Genomic DNA, 10,573 nt, shown 5'->3' with positions numbered 1-10,573 from the left:
CTGAACTGTTATTAACAGTCTGCTATCAAGTCGATTTTTACAGCTGTCTGCTGTTAACTCACATGTATGGATTATTTAGCAGGCTGGCAACTCTTATTTAGTATCGATATATACGAAAGCGATATATGAATGCAATTCTTATCGGCGCCATATCTTTATCGTATATTTAAATCTGACCGAGTTGTGCTTTAATGTGTAATTTGTAAAAATTATGTGTTTTATATGATTAATTAATAGTTAATAATAGATACATTCTATTCAATGTCCATTTCATCTAAGCGTCCGCGTACGCGATTCTTGCGTTTATGCTTTTTTGTGGGCGGAGGCAGAAAACTCTTGAGAAAATCGATGGTTGTCAAAATAGTCTCCGAGCTCACATTTCCAATGTAGTTTTTGTCGAAATACACAACTGGCACTGGCGATTCCGTCGAAACCAACTTGTCGCAATTACAACGCTGACCCTCCAGTTTCTGTACATCCAATGTTTCCACATCTGAATCATTCGATTTATCTGCAAATGCAATATTAATTCAGAGCAAGTTATTATTAATAATATACGATGACTTACCAAAAATTGGTCTAAAACATTCTTTCACCTGTATCCACTTGGTGCAAAATTGCTTTATATAGCTGTCGTTTTGAAGGAAGAAATTCTTCGAGGCGCTATCCACACGATCTTTCATAAAACCCGGCACATAGGGCCACTTACCCTTGGCGGCATAGAAACAAATAATATCTGATATGGGAAACACATTAATATTATTCATATTTTTGTTAGAAATATACACTAATAAAAGGAGAGAGATTCGATATGTAGAAAATTCTGCTTGCCTGTTAATATTATTTAAAATGAAAAAATATGAAAAGAATATGATTAAGAAAGCCAATCTTATGTTTAAATTGTATTTATATTTTAACTGATATGGGAAACATATATATATTTTTGACGGAAATAATATAAAGGAGACATACGAGTATTTGAAATGTAGAAAGAAGTTTTGCTGATTAGCGAACTCAAATTCATGTTTTAATGATATTTATTATTTGTATATTGGAAATAATATTTGTTTTATGTTCGTTTGAAAATTGGGTTTAATTCATTTTTGAAATATATTTCCTTTTGAGATTACTCACAGGGCACATGGAATAGATGGAGAAAGGTGCGCTGATAGTCCAGACTGGAGACGAGATGAATTCCACTGGGTCGACTGCTTTTGGATTTGGCTGTAAGGTTCGCTGAACGTGGTGGCATTCTCCTGAATGGAATCTCCTCCACACGCACACTTTGCAAATATGCCTCGCTCATCGTGAGCAGAAATCCCAGAAAAAATAGCGGTAAAATCCAAACAATTAATTTGTGTCCCAATTCCATGTTGAACCAAACACTTTGCGCTACCAACTGCAACTGGCCAAGAGCTGGTCGTGTGCCAAATGGTTGCCTGCGGGATGGCAAGGACTCGGCTCTATTGATTTTAATTGAGCTGCATGTTGACATTAAGCGACATGGACACTTTCTCGCCTGGCCTGTGTTGCTGTTAGCCCCATTTGTCTGGCCAAATGCTATTCGGCGAGTGCACTGAACTTTGAACCAAATGTCCAACAACAAGTGAATGGAATCTACCACAAATAAGTTGAACTAATAAAGCTATGCATTTATGATTTTCCCATTTCATTTTGTCTCTCTCTCTCTATCTCTCACTCTTGTGGAATTCAATCGTTGGCGCCTCCAAACGTCGCTTGAACCAATAAATATTGTAATCGAACTGCAGATCAAACAGCAGGCTAATAAATCAGCACAATTGTTTATTAAATCCAAGTGTTGTTAGCTACAGCTAGCAACAGCATATTTATAATTTTCACTTTGCTGTCGTAATCGAATCTCGTCATAAAATGTTCAACAAATGTAGGCAGACATTTCTCAGAGTGCTTGAATTACTCAAATAAAGAACAAATAAGAAAGCGAGTGAGAGAAAGATTCAAATCAGCATTAGCTGTGGCATAGAAACAGTTCTCTATATTAATAAAACTCAACTATACTCAGAAAAAAATCGACTGCAATTTAATAAAAAATAAACCTCCTTAAAATGCACAAAAAGCAAAGTGGAAAATAGGCATCGATTTTGTTTCTATGTTTTATGCATAAAGCTTATTTTTCACAACGGGAAAATTGCATATATAGTTTTTCTGAATATTAGAGAAATGTAATCGGGAATTGACAAATATAACTTGTCAATTGAGCTTCAATATGTCAATGGACAGCAATTTTTCAGTTTATCGGCAATCTGTGAATTGGTTTACTTTGTTGTTTTAGCAACAAAACAAAAACAAAAAAAGTGAGATTATTATCGCATTAAGCGTCTAATAAGTCCGTCCCCCTGGCACGCCCCCTTTTTAAGCTAATATACAACACAAGGTGGAAGCGCGTGCTTGCGTCAATGCAGCAATGTGTTGGACACTGGAACTATTCATCAATTCATCAATTAATCAATTCATCCATCCATCCAAAGAAAGCCTCAGTCTAAGTCTCAGCCTCAGTCTAACTCTCAGTCTCAGTCTCAGTCTGGGGTTTGGCTTGAGATAAGGTTGAGATACCCGATCGCGAATGCTAATTAATGTTAATCAAGCACAAGCCAGCAATTCTATGACGTATGTAAAAGTTAAAACAAAAAAGCACAATAAATAAAACTGAACTGAATCAAACACAATATATGTATAATATATATATGTTTATTGTATACATATTTTACAAGTCAATGCAGTTAACGGCGATAAGGTTTCAAATGCAGTTTCTAAGCTTGGGCACGTGTCAACTACAACAACAACAAGAAAAACAACTGCCACAATAATTTAACAGTTCTTATCAATTTGACACACATTTAAGGCACACACTCTGAACAATTCAACAAAACACCCAATAAATTCGACGTTTGAGGGCAGTGAGCTCATAGAAGCTTGATTATTTTTAGAATAATTGTGGTTGTTTTTTGTTAATAAATAGTTTATTGTAGCTGGTAAGCAACTCATTAATATCATTAAATATTATTGATTATTTTTAGAAAATTAACACTTTCCAACTATACTTTTTATATATACTTAAACGAACATCATTTAAAACAGTTAGTTAATAAAAAAATATTAGTTTCACGGTTTACACTTAGTTTACCTCTGTCGAGTGACTACTGCCATATATATAGGTTATGTAAAAGAAGAGAATTAATCACTTTGCTTTGAATACGTTAAATAAGTTAGCTTAGTAACGCTTTGGTTCTGCCAGTAAACTATTCCAGATTTTCACATTTACGGCTGGCAACTTTTGAGCCACTTTCACCTGGAATCCATTTGCATCTTTCTCAGCATTCTCAAAGGAGTGATAATCACAGATTCCTTCGGGTCGCGACTTGAGCACTTGCTCCGTGCATTGTCCGAGCGATTCGAGATTCCTTGGTTTGCTATTAATGCCAATGCAATTAATTTACGCCCGGCTTTAATTATTGTGATTAGTAAACTTACCCAAATTTGGCAAAGTGCACAAAATAACCCACAAATGATTTAATGACTCTGGCCTCGGTCGAGTTGCGCTCAAAGTCGGGAAATAGCATCGGACTACGAAATAGATAGATCAAATCATCGCAGTGGACAACGCCATATTTCTTGGTCACATTCGCGCTGGTAAACACAGAGGCATAGCTGTAAGGACCCAGGTAATTGAAGCTATACAAAAACATCTGCTGCTCTCTCTCCTTTAGATTGATTACATAATCCCACATGGCATTATAGAGTGGCTGCTTGAAGCCTCTATCCGATATGAGCTGCGTGCGATCGCAAAAATTTAGTTGTAAAGAAAATAAATAAATTAAATCGAGGAAATACATTTCTTAAAAGCAGAAATATCTTATTAAAATTCTTTTAAACTTTTATGAAACCTATCGTGAAATTTAGAAATAGATATGCCTGGTGTTAATAAAGAAAGAAAAAAGCAGAAATGTCTTATTAAATTATACATGAAAATCAAATTTATTTCATAAATGTTTTAATAATTTTAAAAAAACATTTCTTGTTATTTAGATATGCCTGTATTTAATAAAGAAAGTTTCATGATTTTCTGAACTGTTCCCCATATTTTTTCAAAGTGTAGTTATATGGATATATCATTTCAAATCGTACTTACATTGAGGAAACCCTGGACAGTCTGCTCATTGACTTCGTGGATATTGTGAAAATACACATCGCTGACAGTCTGCATTACTTGGGCCAACTGCTGCTGGCTAAACGCTTTGGGCAATTCCAGCTGCGCCTGGATCAGCTCATCGAAGCGTGAATTGAAATCCTGGCGCAGCGTTAACTTCTCCATGATATTCACCACACGAACGGCGCCCTCCTCGGGCACAGTGCCCAGCAGCCAGGGTACTTTGTTATAGTCACCTTTGGCCATCAGCTGCTTGGGCTGCACACTGAGGAATGCCTCGTCAGCTGGATGCTCGACAACTGGACGATAATTGGTCATGTGATCGACATCCCAGAACTTTAATCCATCGCCAGCATTGAGCAGCGTTTGGACATCGACGCCTCGCAAGGCACGTGTCAATTTGGCTGTGCTCAGATTCTGGGCATTTGCCACCTGGCAGAGTTCGGCGGTTTGCCGGGCCTGCTTCAAAGGTTCGTCGACAAGGGCAAAGGGCACATTTGCTGTGCCGCTCATGCTGATCACCTGCTGGAACAGACCCGCCGACCGTGGACTCAGCATGTGCAGGTGCGTAGCCACGCCCCCAGCACTCTGGCCAAAGATGGTCACGCGTTGCGGATCGCCACCAAAATATTTAATATTGCGCTGCACCCAGCGCAATGCCAGCTGCTGATCCTTGAGACCAAAGTTGCCCGGCATGCATAAGTCCTGTGTGGACAGAAAACCTGCCAAAAGGCAAGTTGAACGAATTTCAAAATGTTTGAGCAACTCTCAACTCACCCAAGGCGCCCAGGCGATAGGCCATTGTGACCAGTAACACTTCGCCCGTGTCCATAAAGTACTCCGGTCCCGTTAGCTGCGGTCCAGCGGAACCACTAAAGAATCCCCCGCCATGTATGTAAACCATAACGGGCAAGGGTTGCCCAGAACGATGCTAAACAGTAAGATAAGAGTATGATAAAGATAAGATTAGTCAGCTTGTTGTTAATTATAAATTGCCAACAAAGTATCGAAAACAAATTGCAAAGCAAATGTTTAAAGCCAAACGAATCACATATATATAAGATATAATAATTAAGAGTCTTTATAAGCACTTAGTTAAAAATTAACAAGAAATTCATCTACTTTTTGAGCAAACAGAAAAAAGAAAGGACTTTGCTATAATTGTTCAATGTAAAACTCACCTCCGGCCTGTAAACATTGAGATAGAGGCAATCCTCCTCGCCATAGATGAGGGGCGTGGGCAACAGGTAGTTCTTCTGAATGCAGTCTGGTTTGGCAGTGCTGGCATTATAAATGCCTTGCAGCTTGGGCATTACCTTGGGATACTAAATGGATTGAAGTGTTTTAAGAGAGAAGCCTTAAGGAACTCGAAGATCTCAGAAGTTACATTAAAGCGCAGCTCGTCAACGGGTGGCAGGGCGTAGGGTATGCCAAGGAAGCCCTCAAAGCGCTTGATCTGATATCCTGGCATATAGATGCCCTTCAGGCAGCCCAGGTTGCTGCCACACACAATTAGGCTCTTGTGACTCAGTGTTGCCGTCGCCTGGTTGCCGAGCAACAGCAACAGCAACAGCAGCAGCAGCAGATGTAAAGCAAATCCGACGTGAATCATGATGATCTGATGGATCGATTGGTCTTTTGTCTATGAAAGAAATCGAGCCGCATTAACTTAACGCATAAATCATTTTTATTTATGTGTTCATTTGTTTATGGCCTTTTATGAGCCACTTTTGCCCGATGATGTCAACGGTGAGCGCTTAGCAAATACCATAAAAACACACACACTAATTAATAAATGTTCCCACGACAGGCGACACACACAGTTTGGACCAAGAAGGACACCAGTGTTAACCACTTGGCAAGGATGTCGCCAAACTAAATACTCACAAAGGCGCTCAACTAGATCAAATCTATTCAATGATTTAACACGAGCGTGTTTAACGCGACAGCGTACGAAATTTATCTGACGGGCTTGTAACCCAAAGCATTGAGTTTTATTAAAAAAAAAAAAAAAAAAAATAGAAAAAAATGTATATAAGAAAAACTTTGCTTCAGTTATGGTTGTGGTTGTGTTTGTGTGTGTATGTGTGTGTGTGTGTGTGTGTGTTGTTTGTGTGTGTCACGCTTTTAGCAACAGTGAATTGTTGGAAATATGTAGATCCAAAGTTGTTGAGTTGATATTGTATTTGTGCTCTGTATTTAATTCTGTATTCAATTGAATTATTATTCAACAAATCGAACACTGGGCGTATGCTTAATAAACATAACAATCTCCATCGGTGTATTTACCACAAACCAAATTCAACTTCAACTTCAACTTCAACTTCAACTTGGCCCTCGTTCAGAACTGCAGCTAGAGAAGAGCCGAGTCGCACTACGATCATCTCCGCATTCACTTTCACTTTTATCCTGACTCGCCTCGCTTGCGATATGAATACGGTACACGCTTGCACTCTCTCACACGCACACACACACACGCACACATTTACGCTACACATTTTACATTCCTCTTTGCTCTTTTTTCCCATAGTGTGTTTGTTGGTTTGTCTGTCTGTCTGTCTGTCTGTTTGTCTGTCTGTGTGTGTGTGTGTGTGTTTCTGTGTTGTGCTGATAAGCAACACTGTTTGCTGCTTGGCAAGGGGGCTGGGCTCTGCCAATGCATTTCCTCTCTCTCTCTCTCACTCTCTCTTTGCGGCTCATCTCTCCGCTTACATATTACATATGCATCGCTTACAGCGCTGTTCATTGATATAGTTTAGTTATTCTACTTAATGGCAACCACTTCTTGTGACTAAAGCAGGCAAACGTGTAAAACTGAAATCTTGTGCCATCAATTAAGCCAGTTGCCATATATTTAATTATCAGCTTTTATTTAAGTTATTTATTGCTATATCAGCCAGTATCTTCTGATTCTATGTGGTTTTTTGTTATTATTGCATAAACAAGTTTCAGCCATGAAAGTGTGTCTCCAACTGAGTTAAGTGATTCACATTTCTAGAATTCCACCCTAATTTCTGATTCCACAAAAGTGAAACAAATTGATAAGTGAATATTATATATTGAATATTAAAAGAGTCTCGCTATTTGAGTGGGCCGCATTGTAAAATACTCACTAATGTGGATTATTATACTTTCGAACGTATTGTCGCTCCTATAGTTGGACAATATGCAAATGCATTTGACCTTCGTCTGGATTGAAAACGAGTTCGAATATAAAATAGGTCATCGCTGCAGTTTCAGATATGCGCAGGGAGCAGAAATGCAAACTCAACCAAGCTGGAGGAGACACATTATCTTCGTTAATTTGAGCAAATATTCTTATATGCAAATAGATGTAACTGAACTTAGTCATGGCCGCATAGGGTAACTATTGATACCCTGTGATCACTGACACCGTCTACTGATCGATCGAATCGAAATTTGGTATGCAATTGTTATGTTTTATTATATTCAAATGTGGGAGTCTAGTTAGCTACTTACTATCTAAATCTAATCGAATAACTAAAACATAAGTCATAAGTAAAACATGGACGTCTATGAATAAAGTTTCTTCCATAGGGCCAATCCTCGCATGTCCGCACTTCTCTCAACGGTGTCGTGATAAACCCCATTTAACTGGCCAAAGTGAAAATAGTTGCAGATCTTATCAGTGGTAAAGTCAGCAGATTTGCAGGGTAACAGCTGGCTTTTGTCGTAGAAAACACTTCACATATATGAATAGAAATAGAGATGTAATTAAATACGAATCGAGATTTACATTTGTCGCTGAAAAACAAATGTTTTATGCATTTTATAGATATAACAATAAATAACGGCTGTCTTAGCCACGCCGAAGATTACATATCCTTATAGACAGGAGTCAAGCTATCTGAGTCAACCGATTGCTGTTATGAAAGATATATGATATAGTAGTACAGTGATGGTGATAATTATTACTCTAAATATTAGGAAAAAAAAATACTTATACAAGTACTTATCTCAGCTATGGCAACTATATGATATAGTAATTCGATATTGACGGTTTTGTATCGGAATGCTAGAATCTTAATGGTACGGTAAACTGATAAGTTAAGCAGGGATAACTTGGCAAACAAAGAAGTTTCTCATACAAGAACTCATCTTTCAATTCATCATTTTTATGACAGCTATATGATCTAGTAATCCGATACGACTACCTATCATAGATGTAATGAAAAGTCTGATATCGGTCAACTTTAATGAAGATAGCTGAGGATCCAACGGACATGGCAAAATTATCATAACTTCTACAAGGCTACTAAAAATAAGGATTTCAGTAGTCAGAATAGATGACTGTAAATATATATATAACGGATATATATAGATATAACATATAGGTAAAGGCATACGAATAAATATGTATACAGTAAATGTAGACAACGACCTACCCAGTCTTGGCAAATTCCACCAATAAAGATGTCATGCGTTTAACAACCAACTCATCCTCGGAATCTTTGGGAAAGTCTGGCAGTAGAGCAGGCATGTGTAGTGTGTGCACTGCATCGTCCATGTGGCATGCACCCAGCTCCTCGTAGATAGGTCCGCCCGTAAGTAGTGTTTCAAAGGAAATATTGCTGTGGTACTCATAGTTATAGACGAAGACGGGCTGATCTGCATAGTCCCCATAGCTGTTGGCTGTGACGAAGAGGGGAAAGGCGAACACGAAATCGCCCAGGATAGTCGAAAGAGGAACTAACGTATCCTTATTTAGTTCGAAATCATTAATGCCATACACACTCAGTATATCCTGAACGGTTTCCTCAACCGCTGCTCCTTGGGGTAGGTCCAACAACAAGCCAAACAGATGCAAAAAGTTCTGATTGAACTCCTTGAGGAGCTGAGGCTTCGAATAGGGTTGCAATGTAAACATGGATCCTTCGCCAGCCCGTGAGCCGAAACCTAGCAGCCAGGGCACTTGAGTGATGCGCCCAGCCAGATGAGCCTTCAAGGGCGGCTCATTGAGAAACGCATCCGGCGTTGCATCCTTCTCCACAACAGGACCATAGTTCAGCAGCGGCAAATTACTCCATTCCTTGAGGACATCGCCGGCTTCTAATAAGTCCACTCCATCGATCTGATGCAGCGCCTCCACTAGCTTCTGGCTGTCCAGACTTTGGGCGTGAGCTACACCCGCACGCTCAGCCAATCGACGAGCCTGCGCCAGGGGATCGTTTACAATGATAGACGGAAAGAGAGCTGTGCCGCTCAAGGACATGGCTCCATGGAAGAGGCCTGCCGGGACAACAACATTAAAAATGTGTTCAACAATCAACAGGGAACAGGTCACCCTTTGAATTGGGGCTAAGCATGTGCAGATGTGTGGAGATACCACCAGCGCTGTGTCCAAAAATGGTCACCAACTGTGGATCGCCACCAAAGGATTCAATGTGCTGCTGCACCCACTGGAGCGCCAAACGTTGATCCTTCAGTCCCATGTTGCCAGGCATCTGAGCATCGCCAGTGCTCAAGAAACCTAACGCATGGATACCAATAAGGATGTTGTAGTAAAAATAACTGATTTGGATTTACCAAAGGGGCCCAGGCGATAGTTGACAGTGACCACAATAACCTCTTCAGTGTCCATGAGATACTTTGGACCGCTGTGAAAGGGACATGCAGAGCCGCAGACAAAGCCACCAGAATGTAAATAGACCATAACTGGCAAGGGCGAAGTTATGCTGTGCTGTAAATGTAAGCAAAATAAAAGAAGAGCAAATTGAGAGAATTTTGAATACATTTCTATAGACTCTAGCATTACATATGTTTACAATTTGTTAAAATTTCTCAAAAATATACATATCTAAAAAATGCAGCTTTTTATTATAATTTATTTCACTCACCGCAGGTCTGTAAACATTTAAATAGAGGCAATCCTCTGATCCAACGCTGGGCCAGGATCCCATAAGGAAACACTTTTGTAGACAACTGCTGCCTGCAGCACTGGCATCCAATACACCCGTCCAGGCGCTGGCAGCTACAGGACTCTGCAAGGGTCACAGCATTCAGCTAGCGTCAGCTAACACACAGTTCAAGTTGCCTACCTTAAAGCGCAACTCGCCCACAGGTGGCGCTGCAAAGGGTATACCCATAAATCCCTCAAACGCATCCTGCTGATATCCTGGCATCAGCGTGCCACGCATGCAGCCCAAGTCCTTGAGGCACACATCCAAATCAGCACCAACAATAACAAAATATAAATAGATGTATACACCACACACGAGAGCACGACCCATCTCGAATAGCTTCGCAGTAGACAAGATTAATAATTCTATCAGCAGCTCGGTTTTATCATTTTATTTGAGCCAAAAGATTGCATGTTCGTTTCAAATTGAGGCGTAGTTCAGTTTAAGTTAATTTAATGCTTTAGGC

General features: G+C 39.6%; 3 protein-coding genes across 3 annotated transcripts; all 3 read right to left on the bottom strand.

The window, feature by feature from the left end:
• Nucleotides 1-152: 152 nt before the first annotated feature.
• Nucleotides 153-1,716, bottom strand: LOC116805063. Its single transcript, XM_032734924.2, has 4 exons — nucleotides 1,700-1,716; nucleotides 1,135-1,617; nucleotides 569-736; nucleotides 153-511 (listed from the first exon to the last, which is right to left on the bottom strand). The coding sequence occupies exons 2-4, from the start codon at nucleotides 1,493-1,495 to the stop codon at nucleotides 255-257; spliced, it is 786 nt and encodes a 261-aa protein (XP_032590815.1). The 5' UTR covers nucleotides 1,496-1,617; nucleotides 1,700-1,716; the 3' UTR covers nucleotides 153-254.
• A 1,373-nt stretch (nucleotides 1,717-3,089) lies between these two features.
• On the bottom strand, nucleotides 3,090-6,132 carry LOC6560824 (juvenile hormone esterase). The gene is made up of 7 exons (XM_032735344.2): nucleotides 6,074-6,132; nucleotides 5,574-5,828; nucleotides 5,368-5,511; nucleotides 4,964-5,117; nucleotides 4,169-4,908; nucleotides 3,511-3,809; nucleotides 3,090-3,449 (listed from the first exon to the last, which is right to left on the bottom strand). Exons 2-7 carry the CDS (start codon nucleotides 5,796-5,798, stop codon nucleotides 3,251-3,253), a joined length of 1,761 nt encoding a protein of 586 aa, XP_032591235.2. The 5' UTR covers nucleotides 5,799-5,828; nucleotides 6,074-6,132; the 3' UTR covers nucleotides 3,090-3,250.
• A 1,478-nt stretch (nucleotides 6,133-7,610) lies between these two features.
• On the bottom strand, nucleotides 7,611-10,459 carry LOC6560823 (juvenile hormone esterase). Its single transcript, XM_001987668.2, has 6 exons — nucleotides 10,246-10,459; nucleotides 10,045-10,188; nucleotides 9,734-9,887; nucleotides 9,492-9,677; nucleotides 8,593-9,436; nucleotides 7,611-7,889 (listed from the first exon to the last, which is right to left on the bottom strand). Exons 1-6 carry the CDS (start codon nucleotides 10,435-10,437, stop codon nucleotides 7,721-7,723), a joined length of 1,689 nt encoding a protein of 562 aa, XP_001987704.2. The 5' UTR covers nucleotides 10,438-10,459; the 3' UTR covers nucleotides 7,611-7,720.
• Between the last annotated feature and the right edge of the window lie 114 nt (nucleotides 10,460-10,573).

This window comes from Drosophila grimshawi, unplaced genomic scaffold (genome assembly GCF_018153295.1).
Source record: "Drosophila grimshawi isolate 15287-2541.00 unplaced genomic scaffold, ASM1815329v1 contig_1369, whole genome shotgun sequence".
Lineage (NCBI taxonomy): Eukaryota > Metazoa > Arthropoda > Insecta > Diptera > Drosophilidae > Drosophila > Drosophila grimshawi.
Note: the sequence above shows the minus strand (reverse complement) of the source record. Positions and strands in the feature narration are given on the sequence as shown.

Excerpts from the sequence above, each read along its gene's own strand:
- LOC116805063 (XM_032734924.2), bottom strand. The coding sequence starts at position 1,495 with ATGTCAACATGCAGCTCAATTAAAATCAATAGAGCCGAGTCCTTGCCA. Across the intron at positions 737-1,134 it reads CCATCTATTCCATGTGCCCT|ATATTATTTGTTTCTATGCC; the intron begins GTGAGTAATCTC and ends TTCCCATATCAG. Across the intron at positions 512-568 it reads ATGTTTTAGACCAATTTTTG|ATAAATCGAATGATTCAGAT; the intron begins GTAAGTCATCGT and ends TTGCATTTGCAG.
- LOC6560824 (XM_032735344.2), bottom strand. The coding sequence starts at position 5,798 with ATGATTCACGTCGGATTTGCTTTACATCTGCTGCTGCTGCTGTTGCTG. Across the intron at positions 5,118-5,367 it reads TCAATGTTTACAGGCCGGAG|CATCGTTCTGGGCAACCCTT; the intron begins GTGAGTTTTACA and ends CTTACTGTTTAG. Across the intron at positions 4,909-4,963 it reads CTATCGCCTGGGCGCCTTGG|GTTTTCTGTCCACACAGGAC; the intron begins GTGAGTTGAGAG and ends GCCTTTTGGCAG.
- LOC6560823 (XM_001987668.2), bottom strand. The coding sequence starts at position 10,437 with ATGGGTCGTGCTCTCGTGTGTGGTGTATACATCTATTTATATTTTGTT. Across the intron at positions 9,888-10,044 it reads TAAATGTTTACAGACCTGCG|CACAGCATAACTTCGCCCTT; the intron begins GTGAGTGAAATA and ends TTACATTTACAG. Across the intron at positions 9,678-9,733 it reads CTATCGCCTGGGCCCCTTTG|GTTTCTTGAGCACTGGCGAT; the intron begins GTAAATCCAAAT and ends TCCATGCGTTAG.